A 27,595-nucleotide genomic window follows, 5' to 3' on the forward strand; every position below is an offset into this window, starting at 1 on the left:
CCCCTGCTTGCTACCGACCACAGTCGGGCTGCTGGTGCTCCCTTGCACCGGCCAGTGCAGGCGGTCCTTCCTCCTACCCACTCCCCACCTTTCCTGTCCTAGATGGAGAAACCGGGGTGCCCGTGCCCAAGACAGGCGTGCGCTACAACAGCTTGCTCTGAATGTGCACGTTAAACAATCCTTCTTCTTCTTCCCAGGATATATATTTTGCAACCCTCTAGGGGAGAGTGGGAAAATTACATAGGGGGAAATAAATGTATACATCACCGCGGGCCCCCTGAAGCGTGGGGCCCGTAGCACGTGCTGCATATACTACAAGGATACGTTCAGTGGCAATAACTGTGAAAAATCAGTAACTCGTCATGGAAGTCAAACTTGATCTGTAATAGTACACAAAATTTTGGTTCGATATTTTGAGGCATTGCGAAGAACAAGGTCTGGATTGGATTTTTTATAATTATTATTATTATGTTTTTGGGGTATTCAGAGGTTATAACTTTTGATAAAGGTTGATAAAGGTTGGGGTACAAGCCAGAGGAGGAGGAGGAGGAAACAATGTAACTAGTGCACGCCTCGCTTGGGCACCGGTTCTCACTTGTGTTAGGGCCTTTGCCCAAGACAGGACAAGCCAGATTTTTATCTTTATTTGTATAGAGTAGGACATTAAAAAAAAATGTCCTCGAGAAGACGTGCGAAGGATTTTATGCCTCAATGTGGGGTTTACAACCTAATTAATATTCGGATAATATTTGGTTTTAGAACCCAATATTGTAAATGATGCTAAAATATTTAATTGTGGTATGATACCAATACTGCTGTGGAATTTAGAGTTATATGCCCCTGCCGACGACAAGCTGACATCGTTTTAATTTGTTGACAAACCAGACAACCTTTAACATATATCACAATGTCTGAAAGAAAAGTTCTTAATGTAAGTTAAAATATCTGGGTATTTTAATAAGAAATGTGTGTGTTTTAAAGGTGGATTAGACTGATTGGTTGTGTGCTTAACCGACTTACAATTTAAATGAATATGTTTCCGTGATAGATATAAAATCGTTTTCATATTTTGTTGTGGTTGAGAGGGTATGGTATATTTTGTAAAATCCATACCTCCTAGCAGTAAGAAAGTGTGGTTCTTTCTACGTCGGAATATTGTTACATTACCCTATATATAGCTGGTATTCAAAACTTGTGGCACCATCTTTCAACAGTTTTTCAACCTAAATAGTGCAGAAAATGGACACACAAACCAGTCACTGTGTTCTGTTGGGTGAAAATTAAAGGAGGGCGGCCACGGCACCACACCCTTCAAAAAACAACAACAAAAAACAACAGAAAAGCAAAATAAAAATTTAAAAATGGGAAAGCTTGATTACCATATATCGTTGTGTGTTGGTTGACTTTATGTAAAGACATACTCATTTTGCCTCTCAGTATTTGGTACAAAATAGTTCATATGAACTACAACCCAACTCATCTTTTAATTGAACCAAAAATGTCATTGTGACATTCACGGGCAATTTCGTTTTGCTGCACCGATCAAAGTTTTTTGATAAAGATTTTTAAGATATATTTAAAACAATAAAGATGTTTGTAAAGAGTTCCCCTCAGGCTCATATGGGCTTAAAAAAAAAATTCTGTTCATTTTATTTCCATCTTCATCGAATGAATCGATCACTTTGATATCGCCAGCTGATAAAAAGTAGGGGTTTTTTTTTTGTAAAGGCAATGTATATATTATTTGGCACCCAAGATAAATTATTTTAATTATAAACACTACCGCTTCCATTGTTTTTATAAGCAGTGATAACCCCACCCCCCCAAATATAAAGTTTATAATATTTTATAATGAATTGCTGAGTGAACAGAACAGGGCTTCTAGATTATGGTAGCCCCACTCCCGTGGCTAGTGATATTCAACGTTGGGCTAGTAAATAACTACTATTACCATGCCAGATTGCTAGTAAAAGAAAGTTGTCAAATGCTGCATTTAAGTCTAATTTGTAAATATGGAATATTCTGGCCCCACACCTACCTCCCCAATCTTTGTGTTTTTAAGCTCTATTTCCCTGTTTAGGTGACATATCTGATTATTACTATTAGTAAAATTGTATTTACTTTTAAGTAAAGTAGGGCTAGTGGATTTTTAATCGTGGCTAGTAAAATACATTAATTACTGATCCCATGGCTAGTTGATTTTATAAAAATTCTAGAAGCCCTGCAGAATGACAGAAATGACAAAGTAAAAATCATCAGAGTTACAACCAATTAAATCTGCAGACAAAATATCATAGTTAGTGGGGGAAAAAAAATGGAATGACCGATCTGATCACGTGACAAATTTGGTGCCAAATAAGTAGTTTTTCAGTTGGAGATTGCCAAATCAATAACAAATAAAATGTTTTCATTGCTCAAATAAAATATAACTTTCATTTTGTGTATCAAACATACAAATGGATAGAGGTATGGGAGGAAATAGAGGCTGTTAAAAATACTGTTAAATTACATTATGATAACTGTCGTAAGCTACTGATGTTTTTCGTCATGTTTTTTGTCAATTGCTCTTTCGTACACACAACATGGCTTGTTTCCTTAGATGTCCAATGTACAAACTGATCAATTATTTTTGTATGGAAAAAAGTGTGCATTTGGAAATAGAGCTAGATGATGTAAAATATAGTAGGGTGCGAGAAAATAAAGAGGGGCGCAGAAAAATAACGGGGGGGGGCAGAACGTGAAAGTGACAGCACTGAACCAAAAATATATAACCTAGTGTACTCACTAAATCTTGATTTACCTTCAAAACTTTCCCCACCATTTTAAATTTGCTAAATAGATGGAAGCAACTCACCCTGCACATTAAGAAAAGTATCGACTTAATGTGCACCTTGCAGTGTCTGTGTTCCAGAGCTAGATGGACATTTGGATGGCTATGTAATCGATCTCTCAGCCATAGATAACTCTATAATGAAAACATGTCATTTCTGCCTATTTCTCTTAAAACAACAATAATCCTATGTTTGATAGTAAATACCATTTCATCAATAATTTTCCAGTGCACTTGTAACAGATATTTCACATATTAATCACTAATACATACAATACATGAAAGAAACCCCTTGGCACTTACATATTTTACTGAAACATTGTTGAAATAGAGTGCTGTTGGGTAACCGTTTGTTCCTGCAGTGCGTGTATCAGTGGTTATTATGTGAAATGTTTGTTATAGATCTGCAAACTCAAAAATTATCAATGTAAAGGTGTTTAACGTCAAGCATAGGATTATTTGCTGTATTAGAGGGGAAACCTTTGTCTACTGATTCTACTTGGTTGTAGGCAGAAATTCCATGTTTTTGTTATTAAGTAAATCCAGCAATTAATGTCTGTAAATGGTTAAATACATACATGTACAGCATAGTTAAATCCCCTAATTTGACTTCATGCAATATAAATTGTAAAGTAAAAACAAACTTTTTTGTTGGAGGGAAATCCATTCATATATGATGTTGATTAAAAAACAAACTAACATAACCATACATTTTTCTTCTTTTTATTTTATCCCACTGCCCACTTTCCTTTCCTGTCTTTTGAATTCCATCTCATTATTTCCTGATCGGGGAGCTCCTCCTATCTTTAAACTTCTTTCACTGTCCACCTCCACATCCCAGTCCTTGCTTCTCTAACTGCGACATGGGCGGGACACAGCCCAGTGGTTCCAGTCAGTGCACCATGACTGGCATATCAAAGTCCATGATATGTATTACCCTGTCTGTGAGATCCTTTGCTGCTAATCGAAAAGAGTAGCCTATGAAGTTGCGACAGTGGGTTTCCTCTCAATATCTGTGTGGTCTTTAACCATATGTCTGACTCCATATAACCGTAAATAAAATTAAATAAAACATTTCCTTCCTTCCTTCCTTAATTGCGACAGTTGCTTGTTTCTTTTGGCTATCTGTGCCACATACCTTTCATTTCCCATCAGCATTAGTTGTGAATTTAGTCTGACCACTTTGGAGAGTGATCAGTAGTTACTTCTGGTATTGTTAAGAGGCTTTTGTAACCATCTCCTATAATCCCCTACTACTAGCGATCTTTAGTTAAACATTACCTTACTTAATATCTGACATTTACATGACATATTGACATTATTCATATATTTGATGGTTGTGTTTTATTTCTTTTTTCAGAAATACTATCCACCAGATTTTGATCCAACCAAAATCCCTAAAATGCGGATGCCTAGGAACCAGACATTCTGTATTCGTATAATGGCACCGTTTAACATGAGGTAATATATACATTCTTTATATTTAAGTTTTGTATGAGCTTCTTGTGAGACTAAATTATTACTTTGTTTAGTATAGACAGTGGTACCATAATGGTCATCACTCTTTTGGCTATAGTACCTATACAAGTTCACAAAGTCTTTTGGCTATAGTACCTATACAAGTTCACAAAGTCTTTTGGCTACAGTACCTATACAAGTTCACAAAGTCTTTTGGCTACAGTACCTATACAAGTTCACAAAGTCTTTTGGCTACAGTACCTATACAAGTTCACAAAGTCTTTTGGCTACAGTACCTATACAAGTTCACAAAGTCTTTTGGCTACAGTACCTATACAAGTTCACAGAGTCTTTTGGCTACAGTACCTATACAAGTTCACAAAGTCTTTTGGCTATAGTACCTATACAAGTTCACAAAGTCTTTTTTAGGGTACTGCAATACAGTAAATACCATGTAATTGACACATGTATGATGTAATAGTAAAATGCAGGGAGGGCATGAAAACAGGCATGTTTCAAAACATTCTAAACATCATTATCTCAAACTGTAGTGTAAAAAGTGAGAAAAATAGCTTCAACGTGAACTAGCAAAAAATAAGTAGGTCTGATCAGATTTCATATTCTACAGGATCCATAACTAAGAATATTAAAGTCATCTTGTCATATTTTCAAAAAATTATATTATTTTATAACGGATGCTACTGCAGGGTTCAAAATAGGAAGCAAAATATGGCCTCCTGTTATTAGTCTCCAACTGGAGGGATCTATAGGTTCCATCACTGTCTGTTCATCCATCTGACCCACATATAGTTTTTCACAAAGCCTTGAGATACATTTATTGAGATAAAACTTTGTGTTTATCCTTAATATGTTACAAATTAAGTTTCGACTTTCGTGGTGATTTACCCTTTTTGACAGAGTTATGACCCTTGAACTTAGGAGATAAGAAAAACAAAACATCTGATTTTTTTTATTTGATTTTTTTGCAATGCCTCCATATATTGAACTGAAATTTTGTGTATAGTTTTATCATGTTCTGTTACATATCAAGTGTGACTTTCATGGCAGTTTGCCAATTTTTCACAGTTATAGCTGTTGAAACTTAGGAAATATGTAAATTTGTTTCCAAACTTTTTTTTGCAATGATTGAAAATACTGAGATGAAATTTTGGATATAGCTTTATCATGTACTATGACAGATCAAGTTTAACTTTCATGGTGATTTACCCATTTTAAACAGAGTTATGGCCCTTTCATTAGAAACAATTTATTTGTTTCTCTATTTTTTCTTTAGATGTGACACCTGTGGGGAGTACATCTACAAAGGCAAGAAATTCAACTCGAGGAAGGAGAATGTAGAAGATGAATATTACTTGGGACTTAGAATTTTCCGATTCTACATCAAGTGTCCAAGATGTGTTGCGGAAATCGCATTCAAGGTAAAACTGTGGTGTATTAATACAACAGTATTTACATGTACCTCATGTGTGAGATGTTCTCAAACCTCTGTTGTTCTACACTAAGCACTGGTTAATTAACATTATTTAATAATACATGTATAGGTATACACCGTAATAACAAGATTTTTAAACATCATGGAAAGATAATTAGTCTGTCTTATGAATTATTAAATTCATATGGTATTCTATATATATAACTTGACAGTTCTTTGAAACTACCAAAACAAATGTGATACAAACAATTTATTCAGTGTTTTTTGATTGAGCAAGTGGGCGGGATGTAGCCCAGTGGTAAAGTGCTCGCTCGATTTGGGATTGATCCCCGTCGTTGGGCCCATTGGGATATTTCTCATTCCAGCCAGTGCACCACGACTGATATATCAAAGGCTGTGCTATGTGCTGTCTTGTCTGTGGGATGGTGCATATAAATGATCCCTTGCTACTGATGGAAAAAATTAGCGGGTTTCCTCTCTAAGACTATATGTCAAAATTACCAAATGTTTGACATCCTATAGCCAATAATTAATAAATCAATTAGCTCTTGTGGTGTTGTTAAACAAAACAAACTTTTCTTTTTGATTGAATAAATAAAAATACATTTGCTGTCCTTAATCAACCTATTTAACTTGGGTAAAACATTTTAATCATCATATCTTTGATGAATTATACGTAGAAACACCACCCACCCCCATAAATAAATATATTTTTATGTATAGAAAAAAAGACCTGCGCACCCTAATTTTGGTGGGATGCAATAGAATTTTTTTTTTTCTCACCATATAATAATTGAAAATAATATTATTCTGTATACAGACTGATCTACACAACACTGACTATATTTTATTGTATATCCAGACTGATCTACAACTGTTTGTTTTATTCTCTGTACAGACTGATCTACACAACACTGACTATGTTTATTTTCTATACAGACTGATCTACACAACACTGACTATGTTTTATTCTCTATACAGACTGATCTACACAACACTGACAGTTTTATGCTCTATACAGACTGATCTACACAACACTGACTATGTTTTATTCTCTATACAGACTGATCTACACAACACTGACTATATTTTATTCTCTATACAGACTGATCTACACAACACTGACTATGTTTTATTCTCTATACAGACTGATCTACACAACACTGACTATGTTTTATTCTCTATACAGACTGATCTACACAACACTGACTATGTTTTATTCTCTATACAGACTGATCTACACAACACTGACTATGTTTTATTCTCTATACAGACTGATCTACACAACACTGACTATGCACTCGAGGCAGGAGCAACTCGACTCTTTGAAGCGGAGAAGCTGGCAAAGAAAATGGCTGAAGCAGAACAGAAGGAGAAAGAAGCAGAAGAGCTGAATCCGATGACGGTATTTCAGAATTGTTACTTCCAGTTGAATAACTCGTTTTCCATTACTATTAATATCTGGTAGAGGTCAGACATAATACAAAATTAATTTTCTCAATTTCTACCTGAAAAAACCTGAATACAAGTTGACTGATGTCAGTTTGTCACATACTTTACATGGTAACTGTATTGCACTGCGACTGTATTGATGGTATGTGATGATATCCAGTGTACAATCTAAATGTTTTGGGGTTTTTAATTCTTAAATAAATATATAAATATGTTTTATTATGTTTATCAAGATACAAAACTGTTTCTTCATATACCATACTAACAATGTAAACGATATACAATTGGAAATCTAATCAAAAGTATAAAAGAGTCAAGTCAGGCTTATGTAATATAACACGTAAAAAATAGTTGAGTCATGCTTATGTAACATGACAAGTAATAATCTGCTATTAGCAGTTTATCACTTTGCTTTAATCAGTCATCATAATCAACATATTTTATTGTACAAAGAACAAAAGAATATGGTGCAGTGGACTGTTACACACCATGGTTGCATGATAAACATTGTTACATGTTTATGCTTGCCAGGTGTTGGAGAACCGCACTAAAGCGAGCCGTAACGAGATGGACCAGATTGACTCGCTGGAGGAGCTGCGAGAGATGAACTCGCGCTACTCCAAGATGAGCCACGACCAGCTGCTCAAGTACCACAAGACCTACGAGATGGAGCTCAAGAAGCTGCAGGATGAGGAGGAAGACAGGATGGTCAAGTGAGTCATCTCGTTAAGCAGACTGTTAGGTACTGGGTCAAGTGAGTCATCTTGTACACTACTGGGTCAAGTGAGTCATCTCGTACACTACATCTGGCCTCGGTGCTGTGCTGGTTAAGCAGACTGTTAGGGACTGGGTCAAGTGAGTCATCTCGTACACTACATCTGGTCTCGGTGCTGTGCTGGTTAAGCAGACTGTTAGGGACTGGGTCAAGTGAGTCATCTCGTACACTACCTCTGGCCTCAGTGCTGTGCTGGTTAAGCAGACTGTTAGGGACTGGGTCAAGTGAGTCATCTCGTACACTACATCTGGCCTCGGTGCTGTGCTGGTTAAGCAGACTGTTAGGTACTGGGTTCGCATCCAGGTACAGGCTCCAAAACAGAGCGAGTTTAAGACCACTACACCTACTTCTCTCTCACTAACTACTAATTCACTATCAGCCAAGATAGCTGAGGTGTGTGCCCAGGACAGCATGCTTGAACCTTAGTTGGATATAAGAACAGAAATAAATGCTTAACAACTCCCCAGCATAAAAATATATTGGCTATTGGGTGTCAAACTAAGGTAAATGCATAAATGATGTGTTGAATGAATTGATGAAATGATGTTATTAATTACATTGTTAGCTTTGCAGCAAGGTTTGTCATCAGTGTTTTCCTGATACCATTTTCATGAATACAGTTAATTCTCTCTGTAAAGTTTTAGCCAACTTTGAGAGCTTTAACTTTTTTTGTAATGTTTTTTATCCCTGTAGGTATTGTCTATAGCAAATTAACTAATTTGATGGTCGTTCAAACTTGGTCTCTTCTGTAAAGTCCATATTCAAGTGTTTTGATGGGACATGGTATAATATACTGAGAGAAATAAATAAATTATTGGAGACCCAATTTCACTAATTGTAATGTCTGTATAGATGACAAAGATGTGATGTGGGATTGAATGTCATCAATGTGAGATCGGGTGTCAGTAACACGGTTAACTTGATGACACTGTGGATGAGAGTTTTGGTGGCAGTTACCCTTGCCTGTTAGTGTTGGTATAATCTCTTATTTTTTTCCATTAGTATACTTACCTGGGGCATACTTAAGCATTTCTTTTTATTACTTACATACAAGACTAACATTAAATGACCATTATCCAGGAATACAGTATTGTATACTTAGTTGATTGCATCAAGCATCTGTGATGCAAGTTATATTGGTTCATATGGCATTATTTTACATTATATTTTTATGGCTAATAAAACACTTGAAAACAATGAAAATAAGTAGTTTTTCACATACACATATTTGTATATATAAAATATTTCTTTCTTAGATCAATTTTTGGTGAAAAAACTGGTGTGACTGTGAAGCGGCTGGCTGATGATGACAGTGATGAGGAGATGAAGCCACCGGTGAAGAAAGTCCACGTCTCAGACAAACCCACTGATATTCTTGCTGACGTATGTTGAATTTTAGTTTGACATTTGAAATGGAATTAAGATAATGGGATGTAATTTTGAAAATGAGCTTTATGCCAAGGTCTTGTGAAATGACAGGAGTTTTGTGCAAATTTAAGTTCACACACACACACACACACACACACACACAGTCAAACCTGTCCTAGCGGCCACCTGTAATCAGCGGTCGCCTGCCTTAAGTGGCCTCCCAAAAAATTTATAATGTAAATGCACCTGTAATAAGCAGTCACCTGTCTTAAGCGGCCACTTTTATCTACTCCCTTGTGTGACCGCTTAAGACAGGTTTGACTGTGTATATAGAGGATACTCGCCGAGTGTCTTGTGATATCATAATTTATCAGCACGAGTTGATAAAAGTAAAACTTTTATCAACGAGTGCTGATAAATTATGATATCACAAGACACAAGGGGGTATTCTTTTTATCATCCATTATCATTCTTTGTATCATCATTACGGTTGTAAACAATGTCAGTAATGTGGGTTGAATGTCAGCGGTAGACTCGTTAACTAGCAGAACGGAAGTGGCGTGGAGTCACAAATGGTAGGTTTAGCGCTGAAACAAACACAGTGACACAACAAAACATTGTCTTGTGATTAAAATTTGACCAATCAAGATTATAAGAAGCAGGAGATATGACAAATTATAGTGCCAGCGATATCTCCTACAAAAGCCTTTAATGGATGATATATATATAAATATATAAAATATCTAAACTGTTGGTATTCACATTAATTTTTTTATATGACACTGACTTCTTATCAGTTTCATTGTTTGTTTTGTTAAGGGCCATTTAGTTACTCCTTCACCAATAAGCTACTGTATACATATGTAAAGAAAACATCCAATGGAGACCAATGAGTGGAATTGATCCTATAAGCTAATGCTCTAAAGACAGGTACTGAACCACTGAGCTAAATATCTCTGTTGAGAATGTTCTTCTTTAATGCTGACTGTTTATTGTTAAAATGTTCCGTGTTTCAGGATTCTAAGTTACAGGAGCCAAAGAAGAAGGAGTCGTGGCAGAAGAGTGTGGGAATATTCTCCAGTCAGAAGAAACACCTCAGTGGACTGGTGAAGAAGAAGTCGGCAACCATCTCCAACAATAAAACATCTTCCGAGCAGCCGAAAACCAGCAATAGTCGCCCAGCTGTGTCTACTAAAACAGAAGTTCCCATTGTGAACAGTGTCCCCACTCCCATTGTGAACAGTGTTCCTGCTCAGAGTACTACCTCAGAGAAAGTATCAAGTTTGACCCTGTTAGGAAACTATTCAGATAGTGACAGTGGCCAGGATACAGAATGAATAAAGCTGTAATGAAACCCTATGGTGACACTTCTAACAATACACACTCTGTGAATGCAGCGATGAAACTGTACAATGACAGTGGCCAGGATACAGAATGAATAAAGCTGTAATGAAACCCTATGGTGACAGTTTTTACAAGATGGAACTGTACAAAGACAATGGTCGGCAAGTCATTAAACTACACAATGTAGTCATCAGGATACTGAGTTACTAAACTCTTCACCATGAGGAAAACCAAGGCGAACTAAAGATCACTTTTCTAAAATGGTGCTAGGCGAGCAATGATATAAAATTTCTAATAAAATATATGAAATGTTATTGCATGGTGATCAATTTGCAGCTGTCGTAAACCTTGCCAAGCGAATATGGAGGGAAGTGTAAGTGTGCAATCGCCTTTCCTGGCAAAGACCAATTAGGATACCAAGTTACTAAATTGTAGGCTACAGTGAGCAATCAGGATACTAAGTCATTAAACTACTGTGAGAGTGGTCATGATACTGAGTTATTAAATTAGTGACATTACAGTGACATTTGACAGGATACTCGATTGTGAAACTAGACGCAGTGGTCCGGATACTGTTGGTAAACTGTACAGTGACAGTGGTCAGGAGTTAGGTCTGTTAAGAACTGTATGCAACAGTGATTAGGATACCAAGGGCATGTACATTTTTTTTCAACTGAACCTAACCGCTAACCAATAGCATTCCATTCCCCCCTATTTCAGTAGACAGGTCTGAACTTGACCTAACCAATAGCATCCCCCCTATTTCAGTAGACCGGTCTGAACTTGATCTAACCAATAGCATCCCCCATATTTCAATAGACTGGTCTGAAGATCCCAGGGGAAAGAAGGAATTTGTTGCCACATGATAGAACAGAGTACAGGACTCATTAGAAGATTTTAGCCATTTCATTGGCTGTTGGGATGTTCAGACCAGTCTATTAACATAGGGGGAAATGCCATTGGTTATTGGTCAGCTTAACTTTTTTCACTCGGGAACATCCAGCCAATCAAGTTATTGCATTTTCCGCAACTTAAAAAAACAAACCAAATTATTTATATTAATTTGTTAAACCTTGTATTTTTTAGACACTTTGAAGTAGGGAAGTGATGTGCACCACCCCTGCGCTTGAATACTGAATTATGAAATTACAGTAACGGTGATCCAGATAGTGAGTTATGTTGTAAAAGTTTTCTGCTTAAGGTGGAAGATGTGTCCCAAGTTCCCCTCTTCCCTAATCCCTCCATGAATACCAAGTATTGTCATCTGGTTATTAATCTGTACAGTGCTCAGCAAATGTGATTAATATGTAAATATGTAAAGTATAAATGTATATCAGTAAACTGCATATATCACAATAAATAAATAGACATTTTACAACCCATTTAGTAATGTTTCTATTTTTGTGTGTGAAATCTACCATATTAAGACATATCCCTCATTAATTGCTTTCTTCACTTGGATTATGTGCAACTATTTAACATAAAAGTGAAACCTGTCTAAACCGAACCCTCGACAAACTTGCCAAGTTTGATGGAATTTTCTAAATTCTAAACCACCACCCTCTAAACAAGTGCTGCATCCTGTCTAAATCAGAGAAATATTAGGTCCCCAGCATGATCCGGTTTAAACAGGTTCCACTGTATTGCTGTAGGGAGGATTGCTATTTAATCCTTTTATAGTGCTGTTTTAAAATTCACATATGGTAAGGTAAAAATCACTTGCCATGAAATAATCTCAGAGTGATGCAGTAGCGGATCCAGGGGTCTGGCCCCCCCCCCCCCCCCTTTTTTTGTAAATTCGAGCATGATGTGTTCAGCTGTAAGGGGCACTCCTGTAAAAGGAGAGATCAGTCATCACAGTTGGACCCCCTTCGCTTCAGAAATCCTGCATCTGTGCCTGCAATGCAGAACCTAAGTGATAGCTTACCTTGGATGACAAGGTCTGCCTATTTTAGTCATCAACAATCAGTAGTTTGGATGACAAGATCTGCCTATTTTAGTCATCAACAATCAGTAGTTTGGATGACATGGTCTGCCTATTTTAGTCATCAACAATCAGTAGTTTGGATGACAAGGTCTGCCTATTTTAGTCATCAACATTCAGTAGTTTCAATGACAAGGTCTGCCTATTTTAGTCATCAACAATCAGTAGTTTGGATGACACGGTCTGTCTATTTTAGTCATCAACAATCAGTAGTTTAGATGACAAGGTCTGCCTATTTTAGTCATCAACAATCAGTAGTTTGGATGACAAGATCTGCCTATTTTAGTCATCAACAATCAGTAGTTTGGATGACAAGTTCTGCCTATTTTAGTCGTCAATCAGTTTGGATCTGCCTATTTTAGTCATCAACAATCAGTAGTTTGGATAAGATCTGCCTATTTTAGTCATCAACAATCAGTAGTTTGGATGACAAGGTCTGCCTATTTTAGTCATCAACAATCGGTAGTTTGGATGACAAGGTCTGCCTATTTTAGTCATCAACAATCGGTAGTTTGGATGACAAGGTCTGCCTATTTTAGTCATCAACAATCGGTAGTTTGGATGACAAGATCTGCGTATTTTAGTCATCAACAATCAGTATTTTAGATGACAAGATCTGCATATTTTAGTCATCAACAATCAGTAGTTTTCACCAGAGGTGCTTGGGTCATAGGATCAAACCTCTTCGACAGACTATTTAGATTTGCCCAGTTCCAACCAGTGTTCCGTGTTTGGTATATCAGAGACTGTAGTATGTGCAGTTCAGTCTAGAAAAGTGCATCATCCCTTGCTGCTAATGAAACAATGTAGCAGGTTTCCTCTGAAGACTACGAGTCGGAATTCCCAAATGTTTGACATCCAGTAGCTGATGATAATCAATGTGATCTAGTGGTGTCAGACAAATTTAGTTTTTTATCACCAGTAAAATCGGCTTTCATGGCAATAACTCTCACTTTGGAGTGGGTGGGAACGGATCAAATAGTACTGAAGATGACTAACAAGTGGCACAACAGAAAGTTGTGTCCTGACATTTTTAAGAATATTTTTAATTGGAAACAATTTAGTGTGAAACAATCTCTTGCTAAATTAGGGTAATGACAATATATTTCTATGTATACACAACCAGTACATCCAAGGCTGTGGTATATGCTGTTCTAACCATCTGGAAAAGTATAAAAGATCCCTTTACTTTATAGTATTATTGTGTGTATATGCGCTATTATACGAGTAACAGGAATTGGCCATCTCAACAAATTAATATGGAAACCTGATGAAAAACATTTCCTCAGATAATAGTAATATTAATTATTTTTTAACAGATTTACTGTAATTATTTTTTTAGCATTATTAGCTTGCCATGGAGGTTATTTATTTTTATTTTTTAAAGGAAGATTTTTCTTGCCACTGTTCCATATTAAGTTGTGTTTTGCCGTGACTACTTGCACATAGATAATTATTGTTATTTGTGTTCATTCCTTTTAGTTCATATTGTAATGGTCGATTTAGAACTGATTTCTTAATGTTCAAGCTGAGGTCCAGAAAGCGAGGGGTCCCGATATCACGCATTTCTTTCTGTCTGTGTGTTCGAAGCAACTCTTGGGTAATTCTCCGTCTTCGCGCTGACGGGCTGTTTTCTTTAATCTTTTTTTCTATGAGTTCGTGCATCTCCTGACTGTTGGGGCCAAGCGTTAGGGCTGTCCTATGCCATATCACGTGACCAACAGAAGGGGCCATATTGTAACTTCTCTTCTCAATATCATCAAGGACATATCTGCGACCAACGTGTTCTCTTAATGCTTTTCTCCTTTCATTCATCAAAGCCATGGTTTTCCTGTTGTATACATTCCTTGCCAAATCAACTTGTTTTTGCAGGAACTGGCACCTGGTATCGTGGGCTTTGTTGATAACTACAGTTGAACACATTCGCATAGCACACTGTCTCTTGATCGATTCAAGTTTCGGATCCTTGAAAAACTTTAAAGAATCACAGACAGATGATCTGCGACGTTTAAATTCGAATAAAATAGTTCTAGCTTCGTCTTCCGCCCTTTCTCTCGCTTGTCGAGCTTCTTTTATGGCTTCTTGGGCTTCGGGCGTTCTCTTCATGCCAAACATAGTTACGTCTTAATTTTGCGTCACTCAAATCACCTTTATTTAACAGACTTCCTTAAAATGCTTCGCCTATAAACATAACTTATTGTCAGTTAAACAGTCCAGGCTACATCAATTTTCCTACAAGACGCACCTTCCAAATCAAGGGCCAAGCTGCTTCTATATCCGCAGATTTGCTTTGCTGTAAAAGCTTATCGTGACGTCATTTCATTGTTTCGACAACAGATTTTCAATGCTTTGAATCTCATAATATAAAGAATGAATGAATGGTGTTCTCACCAACGGATGTTAAGAAAGATGATTTCTTGATGAAACAGAATTTATGAATAAAGATTAGAGTGAATTGATATAATACTGGTGCCTCCAGTTGTTGACACATTTAGATAAGACACCTGTTTGAAGTTCTGACAGTGACGCAGCACACGTATATTTTAAAACTTTCATGTATAGCATCTTTCCTATTTTTCATACAACTAAAAAAGAAAAAGAAAAATGTTTTATTTAACGACGCACTCAACACATTTTATTTACGGTTATATGGCGTCACACATATGGTTAAGGACCACACAGATTTTGAAAGGAAACCCGCTGTCGCCATTACATGGGCTACTCTTCCGATTAGCAGCAAGGGATCTTTTATTTGCGCTTCCCACAGGCAGGATAGCACAAACCATGGCCTTTGTTGAACCAGTTATGGATCACTGGTCGGTGCAAGTGGTTTACACCTACCCATTGAGCCTTGCGGAGCACTCACTCAGGGTTTGGAGTCGGTATCTGGATTAAAAATCCCATGCCTCGACTGGGATCCGAACCCAGTACCTACCAGCCTGTAGACCGATGGCCTGCCACGACGCCACCGAGGCCGGTCATACAACTAAAAATGCTGATGTAAGAAGTGAATGAATGAAAACAAAATGAATGTTTAACGACAACCCAACACCGAATTATCCATGGGTTGTTGGGTGTGACATATTGCTGCAGGTTTTCGTTTTGCCTGCGATGGTTGTCAATTTGGAGTCAAGGGCGTAGGCTGGAGGGTACGGACGAACACCCCCCCCCCCCCCCCCACCGAAGCAAATGGTCCACTTTCAGAGCTAAAACATACAGGTTTATACATATGGAGCTTCTAGTGGTGCAAAAACAAAATGGAAAAAGGGTCCACTTGGTTCATATTCGACCCCCCTCCCCCTAGGTCGAGATCACGCTACGCCCCTGGGAGTCCTATACCAGTCTGTCGGAATAAATTGGGATAGGGTGTGTGAACACGAAGGAAGGAATGTTTTATTTAACGACGCGCATTTTAATTACGGTTACACCGCGTCAGGCATTTCATTAAGGACCACACATGTAACGATAGAGAAAACCCGCTGCCGCCACGCAATGGGCTACTCCTGACCAGCAGCAATAAAAAAAAAAATAACGCAGCATTTCACAGATCGTATAGTAGGCCTACATACCACAGACTGTTAGATCAGGGTGTGGTTGCGCGCGCACGCACGCGAAAAAAACGCGAACCACACGCCCGTGCAAAGGGCTTTCCCTGACCTAGATACACGTCACATGTAGGAGACGTGTTACGCGTGAGCTCACATAGAGAGCTTAAACTCACTAATAACCATGTGCACACCGTGCAGCCTCAAAATTAATATTTTCTCTTTTTAAGTAAATAATGCATGCGTGTGTGTGTGTATGTGTGCGTACACATTTAATAGATAAATGTTTTTAGATGGATTAAAGTTAAAGATCCCAAACAGAGCCTCTTGGTTCTCCGAGAGAACCTGATATTGATTTTCTCTCTCACAGCTGTGTTTGCATCTAACGGTACTGCCAGGCGCTCAGTAATTAATGGCTGCCATTTTGATCAGTTTCCCAGTCTGCCAGAAAAATGCTCTTCATTTGATGTGGTATGTTTTTTTTTTAGTACATATATATGTATTGGTATCATGTCTTTCATGTTAACAATATACATTGCTATATATTGAATATATTGTGTGATTTAAGAGTGCATTAGCTGCTACAGTAACCAGTATCTTTGGTTTAATTATGTTTTGAGGTTTAATAATACACAGTGTTTAAATAACGTAGATGCATAAAACATACCATTTCTAAATTAACATTATAAATAACCAAAAACACTTAATTCCTGCATCCAGGTCAGTGGAATACGCTAAGAGAGGAAAAGAGAAAGTCAGTTATAATGTCCCCCTCCCCCCCCCCCCCCCCCTGTTCCTATAAGCCTGCCAATCTAAAGGGGTGAGTTCGGGGGGTATTCTTCCCTCCCTTCAGACTTTCAAGTGTTCCAAAAACAGGTTTGTAGTAACTTAATAATATGTGTCACACACAGGCCTAGGAAGGTGCCAAAAAGGGGGGGGGGCACACACACACACACACACAGTGTGTGAAATAGGGGGCACACATGATAGTGAGGTTGGCAATAAACACATTGCTGCTCCCACAGTGTGAAATAGGGGGCACACACGATAGTGAGGTTGGCATAAACACATTGCTGCCCCGACAGTGTGTGAAATAGGGGGCACACACGATAGTGAGGTTGGCATAAACACATTGCTGCTCCCACAGTGTGTGAAATAGGGGGCACACACTATAGTGAGGTTGGCATAAACACATTGCTGCTCCCACAGTGTGTGAAATAGGGGGCACACACGATAGTGAGGTTGGCATAAACACATTGCTGCCCCGACAGTGTGTGAAATAGGGGGCACACACGATAGTGAGGTTGACATAAACACATTTTAATAGAGATCTATACAATGAAACCTCTCAAAACCGGACCCTCTTTAAACTGGAATTCCCTCCAAACACAAAATTTGTTACGATCCCTTTTTAAAAATCAGTACAGTAGTTAACCTTTCAAAACCGGATGCAGTATCATACCTCATAAAACCGGATACAGTATCATACCTCATAAAACCGGATACAGTATCATACCTCATAAAACCGGATACAGTATGATACCTCATAAAACCGGATACAGTATCATACCTCATAAAACCGGATACAGTATCACACCTCATAAAACCGGATACAGTATCATACCTCATAAAACCGGATTCAGTATCACACCTCATAAAACCGGATTCAGTATCACACCTCATAAAACCGAATACAGTATCATACCTCATAAAACCGGATACAGTATCATACCTCATAAAACCGGATACAGTATCATACCTCATAAAACCGGACATTTTACTTGGTCCCGAGGGGTTAAATGTACATCATACAGTCAAACTTAAAGGTAAATGTTTTGGAACTCACAAAATATGGCAGATACAGGACTGCCTACCCACCCACCCCACCCAAATTCCTACTGCTATGTAAAATCAAGTGCTTATGGATGAATACCAGTGGCGGATCAAGAAAATCCATTGGGTTGGGGGGGCAATGACATGTGGCCAAAAGCCACAACCATTCCCAAAGAGATTCCCTGGATTCACCAACATTAAAACTAAAAAACTAAAACTAAAATAAAACTCACAAAATTTAGGGGAGGCCCGGGCCTCTAGGGCTCCCACTTAGATCTGCCACTGCATACAATAAATGTATGTTTAGTGAGTGAGATGTAATATTGTAATGAGCTGTCTGTTCCAAGGAAATGGTTTATATAATGACACACTCAACACATTTTATTATGGTTATATGGTGTTGGACATATGGTTAAACATCATACAGATATTGAGGAAGGAAACCCACTGTCACCACTTCATGGTCTACTCTTTTTTGATTAGCAGCAAGGGATCTTTTATATGCACCATCCCATAGACAGAATAGCACATACCACAGCCTTTGATGTACCAGTCGTGATGAACTGGCTGGAGCGAGAAATAGCTCAATGGGTCCACTGACAGGGATCGATCCCAAAACGACCATGCATCAAGCAAGCGCTTTACCACTGGGCTACGTCTCCAGATGAAATATTTTAGTCCCCAAATGAAAAAAATGGTCGCATTTGGTCGCAATGTAGAGGGCTGCAGTAGAGGAATAACATAATACCTCCCACTTCCTAAGCTTATAAATCACCCCTGCTATGCAATTTTACTTCAAGTTGTTTTGCTGTTGTTTTTTTCTTTTCAGTGCCTGTGGTATATTCCCTTGACATTTTTTGAAAAAGTTTCACAAGTGCTGTTCTAAGATGAAGATGCACTGTGTAATTCTCGTGATAACAGCTCTGACTGTCCCGTGTGTTGTTGCTGTTCCTAAAGTGATCACCATCGGAGCGGCGCTGAGCTCGGAGAGAAACGAGGACATCTTCCACGCGGCCGTGGCTGGTCTGAATAATCCCCCGCTCGACCCCAACGTCTACTTCAACTCCACGGCCATTCCGATGGACTCAAATCCGATCCGGTCGGCCCTGGACGTCTGTGACAAACTGCTGCCTCAGCGAGTGTTTACCGTGATCGCCAGTCATCCCAACTCATCAGACCAGTCTCCCATCTCCGTGTCTTACACTTGCGGCTTCTACCAGATTCCAGTTATTGGAATAGCAGCCAGGGACAGTGCTTTCTCAGATCAGGTAACATTAATTATTACCTGTATTGTTAAAGATATCTTGGATCATATCAGTGTTATGTCCCACTAGAACAGGAAGTGGGATGTAACACCTAGGCCTAATATGATGTCTTACTATTGGTGCTTTGACATCCAGCAGCCAATGATTAATAAATCAATGTGTCGTAGTAGTGTTGTTAAACAAAACACACTAAACTTTACTATTGGTGCACCAAAGCCTTTCTGGAGCATCAATCGAATGAGTTTAGTGATATAAAAAGAAATTGGTTATGAGTTATATATAGGATATTAATCTCGCTACCATTTAATATCATGTTTATATCCCTCGTGAAATAACTTTGCTTGTCTCTGATTAAAGTTCATAAAAATTGAAATATTTTACTTGGGACATAAACATGATTAAAATGGAAGCTTGTTTAATACTGTAATTCTGGTGTAACTGTAGAGTGAGGTTAATACACATTGACTAACATTGGGGTAATACAGGGCACAATATTTCACGAGAACCGATGTTATGTTCGTGTGTCGGTTACGCATCTTTAAAATCATGAGAACCGCCAATCAGTTACATGGTGAAAAAATACATTCTAAAATTAAAAGTACTAATTATTAGTAATGAAAGTGAAAATGAGTTTATGTTTATAAATACATTTGAACCACCAATGTAGCACATATTTGAAGTGTTTTAGGATTAGGTAGGCCTAACTCATTGGTTACGAGAACTATATTCACTAAACCGAACAATCGGTTACCTAGGTAAAACTCACGTGAACTGACTTCCAGTTACCTAAGATTTTGAAATATTGTCCCCTGGTAATAAGACTTTCTATTAATACTGAAGTCTGGATGTAACTCTGTACTAAAGTAGTGTTGGAAATAGAATAAAAATTATTTTCGTCAATTATTTCTTTCATATTAAAATAAATATTTTGTAAATACCTATTTAATGATACTCTACCTAATTTAGCATTTATTTCTTTGGGCTCTCATTGATGTACAAGGTGGTGTTTACTCTTGAAATTAAAATAAAGATGTCAGTAAACAGGAGATTTATGACCTTTATTGGAACAGACTATAACACATTTTGATTGATATGTGTCAATTTCATTTACCCTGAAACAAACTTTTAATTTAAAACTGCAAGATAACTGATTATTTTGAATTGCAGCATAAATTATTAATTTTGACCAGCATATTTAATAAATATAAATTCAATATACATACAGTAGAAATTTACACAACCTTGCAACCACTTAAAGGTGCTACATCAGAAGTTATATGTGAGCATCTGTTTGTGATAAAGATTGTCCAATAAAAATGTAATTTCTACTAGTAGATAAAATCATTTCCTATAATCATCTATGGGCATATAGTTAAAGGTGTAGTCTTTAAATGTTAAAGCAAAATTTAATAAAAACATGATTTGCAATAGCTGTCATTATGCAACTTTGAGATAGCACCTTTAATACCGGAAAATTGATCAGAAACTCAAAAATGGTTCATGACAGTTTTGTTCAAATGTTACTTATAAATGTCTACAAATATTTAGCTTTGGAGAGAAATAGGGGTAAACCATCATCAGAAATGGTCCCTCGCATATTATAACAGCAATGAAATTAACATATGTTGACCAAAATTTGTTATAGTCTGTTCCAATAAAGTGCACAAATCACCTGTTTACTGACATCTTTCTTTTAATTCAAGAGTAAACACCACCTTGTACATCAATGAGAGCCAAAACAAGTAAATGCTAAATTAGGTAGACTATAAATAAATAGATATTTACAAAGTATTTACTTGTCTGTTTAATATGTAATAAATAAACAACGAAAATCATTTTAATTCTATTCTATGGGCGGTATTGAAATTTCAGATTCAGTATCGGTATCAGTATTTTTGGGGTGATTTACCTCAGTATCGATACGGTATTCAGTATTGATACAATGGCAATACTAATACCGATATCAAGCAGTATTTTTGGTATATTCGGCTTTAAATGCATGCCCGAGTTAAGTCTCACCCACTAATTTCATCTAAATAAAATTAAATTCCATACTCATCTCTCTTCTTGTTAGCTATTTTGCATTTATCAGATATATTGTTAGTGCTTTACTAAATGGCGAATAACATTTTTCAATACTGAAATTTCAGTATTTTGAAATTTGCTCCGTATGGTAAATCGGTATTGACATGATACCGATACTAAACGGTATATACGGTATACCGCCCAGCTCTACTCTGTACTAGATTGTTCATGTGAAGTGCGATAGGTTGGAATATTTGGGACCCATTAGGTTTTTTCTTGTTCCAACCAGTGCCGAATAAAAGCTGATATGTCGAAGGCCATCGTGTGTGTCTATGGGAAAGTGCATATGATAGGTCTCTTAAGTTTTGCCGTTGGGTAGGTGTAGCCTATTTGGTAGTAGCTGGTTTCGTCTCTCATTCTCTACACCAAGTATTGAAGTAACCACATGTTAAATACCAAATAATGTTAGTTTTAAATGTGCAGAGGTGTCATTATACATTCCTTTCCTTTCCAGGTAGTCCACTCCACGTTTCTGCATACCGTCCCTCCACTGCAGCAGGCTAACTTTAACAAACATTCCTTTCCTTTCCAGGTAGTCCACTCCACGTTTCTGCATACCGTCCCTCCATTGTTCCAGCAGGCTAACGTAAACATTCCTTTCCTTTCCAGGTAGTCCACTCCACGTTTCTGCGCACTGTCCCTCCACTGTTCCAGCAGGCTAATGTGTGGATTGCCCTCCTGCAATACTTTGAGTGGTCTCAAGTGATCCTAATCCACAGCTCAGATGAAGAGGGCCGCGCTATATTAAGTCAGTTTCAGACGTTAGCAGAACCACTCAACATTAAGGTAACACTTGGAATTTTACCGCAGTGTCATTGAACATTCACTCACTAGAATCATAAAATGTGTCCTACTTTTTGTTTATCCCACCTTGATAAGTGTAGAACTAAGGAATAATTTAATGGTAGCATACCAGCCTCGGTGGCGTCGTGGTTAAGCCATCGGACATAAGGCTGGTAGGTACAGGGTTCACAGTCCTGTTCTGGCTCCCACTGAGAGCGATTTTTAACGACTCATTGGGTAGGTGTAAGGCCACTACACCCTCTTCTCTCTCACTAACCATTAACCACTAACCCACTGTCCTGGACAGCCCAAATAGCTAAGGTGTGTGCCCAAGATAGCGTGTTTGAACTTTAATTGGATATAAGCATGAAAAATAAGTTGAAATGAAAAATGAACTGGCAGCATTGTCTCACACTCTTGGGTTAGGAATATAAACATATAGGTTGGCACCTTTTTTGATAAGGATAAGACCAAAGAATAATCACTTAGACTCCTAGATTAAAATCAAAGGCATATAGGTTGTCACCTTACTTAGAGTGTGTAGGTGTTTGTTAAGGAATTTACCCTGAATTTTGTTACGGTGCTCTATTTTGCACATAAACATTATATTATATAGCATAAAACAACATAAAGTTAGAAAAACTAGTCATATATACAGTAGCAAGCACTTAACCCAACTTAAGCCATAATTAAGACAAACTTAAGAATTAAATTAATTAAATCTATCAAAAAGATCAGGACCCATATTCACAAAATATCGTAAGCCTAGTTTTACACGTAAACGTAAATCTACGACTGAAGAGCTATTCACGAAACCACGAAAACGTAAGTTACGTGTAAAGTTGGACGTAAATATAAGAGTGCCTCAGGTTGCAACTAACGCTGCACGTAAGTTGTGTACATATAATAAATCAAGCACGATCGCCGTTATTTACTATTATTTATGGAAACTAGCAGCATTTCCAATAAATGAAGCAGTTTGCTATGGTGAACGCCCACGGATTGAACATATTTTTGTTCGTGATCGAACGGATGTTTTCGACTTGGCCAATTTCTCCTGAGTTATCTTTTCCTTTTTAAGAAATGTCCTCAAGTTCGTACCAAAACGCGGATCCCACCAATACCAAAATGCCATGGTTCACTGTTCGCAATGTTATTGTTAGCAGACGACAAACAAAATTGCGTTTTGCGCATTTGTTATTTACCCGGTAGCCATCGTTTCTAATGTGTTTTTATTAATTACTCCAGTGAGAATGTTAACTCGTAGATTTACGTCCAACTAAGTTACGTTTACATTTACGACCATCTTTGAGAATAAGGTGCTTCTTGCACGTAAACGTAAATCTACGGCACACGTAAGTGCTAGTCGTAGACGTAAATTTACACTTTTTTGTGAATATGGGTCCTGGTCTAAAACTTAGGTGTGATCCGAGACAAATGCTACAGTTCCGTAGTCATGTGTTTGTGGGAATAGGAGGGTGGAGACAGAAACCACCCCAAACCTTCATCTCATATGTTTATCGGTAATATTTTTGGAAGTTGGTATAAGTTCACATACTGACAAATTCTGAGAAATTTACAGGTTAGCATTCTTCCTCATTGTAGATAGCCAGCCCTCATTAGCCGAGGCTATGTACACTACCATAGTATATTTAGCCACTTGTATGTTAAGTCAAAGATTTATGTATTTATGGAAGTCAGTATTTAGCACGATATGTGTAAGGTAGTCAACTGAATCAGAGTGCATTTAAGATCCTTGTGAAGTGCAGGATAGAGTACCGTAAGTATAAAGTTGGTTTTCAGCAGTGCACATCAAAAGAAAAGACTGAATCAGAGGGATCGGACTCCGTTAAAAAGGCTTTTTGTATTTCATTATATAAAATCCTGCATTTTACAAAATATATACTAGGCGGCAATAAAAACGCAATCTCGGAAATGATCATGGTTTATTTTATTATGCGAGATCCCACAAAAATGAAACTGATACCACCAGTGAGACCAACCACTGGCCCATCTGACTGGCACTGTCAGCCGCCAACAGTGAATCGCGCATAACGTCTCTGGCGATGTCAACGTCATGGGGGTCAGTATTTCGTGTGACCTCCATGTGCTGCGATGCACGCCTGCAGCCTCCTAGGCATGGACATGCACAGGCGCCTCACCACACGTCGTGGGATGGCTGCCCAGTGATGCTGCAATGCCTGCTGCAGCTCAGCGAAGTTCTGTGGTGGATTCGGTTGGTTTTGAACACGACGTCCCAGCTCATCCCACATGTGCTCTATTGGGTTCATGTCCGGGGAAACTGCTGGCCAGTCCAACACAGTGACATGGTGGGCACGAAGAAACGCCTGTGTACGCCTGGCAGTGTGCAGCCGAGCGTTGTCTTGCTGGAAGACGAGCCTGTTTCCGCCATGCCGTCTCATCAATGGGAGGAGGACCGGCTGCAGGATGTTGTCGACGTAGTGTTGTGCATTAAGGTTTCCGTGTACCACCACGAGTTCGGACCGGAAGTCAGCATTGATGGCGCCCCAAACCATGACTCCGCCGCCCCTGTAGCGGTCCCTCTCCAGAACACAGGCCTGCGCGACACGTTCTCCACGACGGTGGTAAATGCAACGACGTCTGTCCGTGACACTCACGTTAAATCTCGATTCATCCGAGAAGATGACATCTCGCCATCTCCTGGGTCGCAAATGCCCACCATTCCTGGCCCATAAGAGTCTTGCTTGACGATGTCTGTGCAGGAGGATAAGGCCATGGTAGGGTCGGTGGCAATGCAGTCGTGCTGCGGCAAGACGTCTCCGGACAGTTCGGGCGCTGATGAGTCGTCCCCTGGTTCCCACTTCAGTCCTGGCAGTGCTTGTGGCTGTCAAAAACCGATTGCGCAGGTGCCGCAACCATATGTTCCGGTCCTGTCTATTGGTCATTACGCGTGGTGTGCCCGAACGACGGCGGTCATTGACGGTCCCTGTCGTCTGATATCGGTTGAGGAGCCGATTAATGGTTGACGGGTGCATGTGGAACCGTTGTGCTACCCGCAATTGTGAGTTTCCGGCATTCAACAAGCCAATGGCTTGATTCCGATCGGCGTTGTTCAACCGAGGCATCGTGTAGGAGTGAGATACTCATTGCCACCCGCGTGTTCTGAGTGTGCCCGGGTATCAGGAAATGCACGTGCGTGCAAAATGTTATTTCGCCAAGTGGTTGCGTGTGCACGATTTACCGGATAATGCGTTTTTAGCGTTGTTCCCCTTATGTTGGGAACAGGCCGGAAGTCGACCTTTACATGCTGCTGAAATAATGTGTACCACTGTACCATGTACATTGACGAATAGCGTCAACGAAGTCCAACCAGAACATATATTATTTTGACAAAAGGAAATTGTGTTATTAATGACGGCTAGTATACAATGTATAACACTTAACAGCTACTGATGACACACTGTACTAGCCTGTCATCAAACATTCCTTCTCCGTTTGTTGGTTTCAGCTGGAGAAGACGATCAAGTACACTCCGGGCGAGAGAAACTACTCCGGTCAGCTGAGTCAGATCATCAAGGCTCAGTCACGGGTCGTTCTCCTGTCCGCAACGTAAGTTAATTAAAGACATGTCATGTAAATTACTGAGCACCTTCCAGTCAGTATTTACAAAGCTTAAACACCTGCGTTAAAGAAAAATAGGCTTTGTAAATTTGGACCAGCCTTGGTGGCACAGTGGTCAAGCCATCAGACTACAGGCTGGTAGGTACAGGGTTCATAGCCTGGTACCGGCTCCAACCCAGAGCCAGTTCTTAAGGGCTCCCTCCTCTCTCTCACTAACCACAAACCAACTAACAACTAACTCACTGTCCTGCCCAGGACAGCGTGCTTGAACCTTAATTGGATATAAGCACAAAAATAAATTGAAATGAAATGTAAATTTGGCCCTTGTAGTCTATAGAATATTTTTATGACATGGACTATTCTGTAAAGCATATAAACAATGTTTTGCTCTTTTTTTTCCACCAAATATAAAATGATGATATTTTACCACAAATACACATAGTTCAAAATGTGTGTACACTAGAGCAGTTGATATTGTCTTGTCTTCAGTACTGATTACTTCTTGTTGTCCCTCTGTAGACTGGAGGATGCTGAGACGATCTTTGATGACTCGGGGAATCTGGGGCTGATAGGAGAAGACTTTGCCTGGCTCGTCACCGAACAGGCTTTTGATGCATTTAATGCACCTGTCGGTAGGTCCTCTCAAAGTTCATTTCAGTTTCATACTTAGCCATCCATCCTTGTACAGTTGTAGCATTAAAATACTATTTCAGAATGCAACTCGTTCTTGGAAGCAAACCATTGAATTTTGAAACTTTTAAAAATAATAGTTTCTATTAAAAATAAATTGTAATATCTCACTTTGTGAAACTATTATGTTAATACTTATATCTTAAAGTATGATCACTTTATGAAAATAATATTTCATGTTGTAATTGTGTTAAACAATAATATGTGGTCATTTTGTGAAAATAATAATTAGGGATGACAGTTAATGAATATCTTAAAAGTCACTTCTATCAGTAATGTCATATGTGTGTTACTGTTCAGGGGTGCAGTTCGGAACTCCGAAGTCAGCAATGCCGTACATGAATTGTGTATTTGAACTATTTCGTCGTCATTCTGAACCGTTTGTTTGAATGGTTTGGAATGCGAAATCGTGGATTCAGTGTAAAAACAAATTAAAAATAAATAAATACATAAAATAAATTTACAGTCAGTCAGAAAAAGACAGATCGCCCGTAATTAAACATTCATTCATTTGTTTTTCATTCATTTATTTCTTTAATTGTTCATCATTTATTCATTCGTTCATTCAATCATCATTAAAAATGGGTGTTTGTGTAAACATGGTATTCACGACAAGCCAACATCCATCATACTGATGCACTGTCAGTGGTAATATATCTTGAACCTTGCGTTGTGTTTCTTAGGTATTTTGGGTGTCCACCTGATAAATGGGACTAACGAGGAGGCGCACATCCGTGACAGTGTGTCCGTGATCGGTCACGCCTTCGTGAGGCTGCTTAAAGACAGGAACATCACGGACGACCCCCCAGCCCAGTGCAAGGACATGAAGACCTGGAGAGACGGGCCGACCATTGTCAAGTACGTCGATATAGTTATAATAGCTGGTGTGTGTGTGTGTGCAGGGGGTGGTCTAGACCTGGAGAGAGGGGCCGACCATTGTCAAGTACGTCGATATAGTTATAATAGCTGGTGTGTGTGTGTGTGTGTGCAGGGGGTGGTCTAGACCTGGAGAGACGGGCCGACCATTGTCAAGTACGTCGATATAGTTATAATAGCTGGTGTGTGTGTGTGTGTGTGCAGGGGGTGGTCTAGACCTGGAGAGACGGGTCAACCATTGTCAAGTACGT

The 27,595-nt window shown here is 38.6% G+C and overlaps 2 protein-coding genes across 3 annotated transcripts in view; both read left to right on the forward strand.

Annotated features, from left to right (window-relative positions):
* Positions 1-826: 826 nt before the first annotated feature.
* On the forward strand, positions 827-12,055 carry LOC121371821 (splicing factor YJU2-like). The gene is made up of 7 exons (XM_041497995.1): positions 827-931; positions 4,191-4,291; positions 5,583-5,727; positions 7,015-7,146; positions 7,725-7,906; positions 9,225-9,351; positions 10,353-12,055. Exons 1-7 carry the CDS (start codon positions 908-910, stop codon positions 10,671-10,673), a joined length of 1,032 nt encoding a protein of 343 aa, XP_041353929.1. The 5' UTR covers positions 827-907; the 3' UTR covers positions 10,674-12,055.
* Positions 12,056-16,576: 4,521 nt separating this feature from the next.
* The window catches only part of LOC121371822 (glutamate receptor ionotropic, NMDA 1-like), a 33,215-nt gene continuing 22,196 nt past the window's right edge, over positions 16,577-27,595 (forward strand). For both annotated transcript variants that reach the window (XM_041497997.1, XM_041497998.1), the window contains exons 1-6: positions 16,577-16,680; positions 18,872-19,310; positions 22,002-22,178; positions 25,666-25,766; positions 26,298-26,410; positions 27,152-27,326. In XM_041497997.1, coding sequence (XP_041353931.1) covers positions 18,930-19,310; positions 22,002-22,178; positions 25,666-25,766; positions 26,298-26,410; positions 27,152-27,326 — 947 coding nt within the window. In that variant the 5' untranslated portion in view covers positions 16,577-16,680; positions 18,872-18,929. The remainder of the gene's footprint in view (positions 16,681-18,871; positions 19,311-22,001; positions 22,179-25,665; positions 25,767-26,297; positions 26,411-27,151; positions 27,327-27,595) is intronic.

This window comes from Gigantopelta aegis, chromosome 4, assembly GCF_016097555.1.
Source record: "Gigantopelta aegis isolate Gae_Host chromosome 4, Gae_host_genome, whole genome shotgun sequence".
In the NCBI taxonomy this organism is placed as follows: Eukaryota; Metazoa; Mollusca; class Gastropoda; order Neomphalida; family Peltospiridae; genus Gigantopelta; species Gigantopelta aegis.

What these genes read in the sequence shown, in the direction of transcription:
- LOC121371821 (XM_041497995.1), top strand. Translation starts at nt 908, where the DNA reads ATGTCTGAAAGAAAAGTTCTTAAT. An exon ending in AAGAGCTGAATCCGATGACG is followed by an intron (nt 7,147 to 7,724) that starts GTATTTCAGAAT and finishes TATGCTTGCCAG; the next exon opens with GTGTTGGAGAACCGCACTAA. An exon ending in CCACTGATATTCTTGCTGAC is followed by an intron (nt 9,352 to 10,352) that starts GTATGTTGAATT and finishes TCCGTGTTTCAG; the next exon opens with GATTCTAAGTTACAGGAGCC.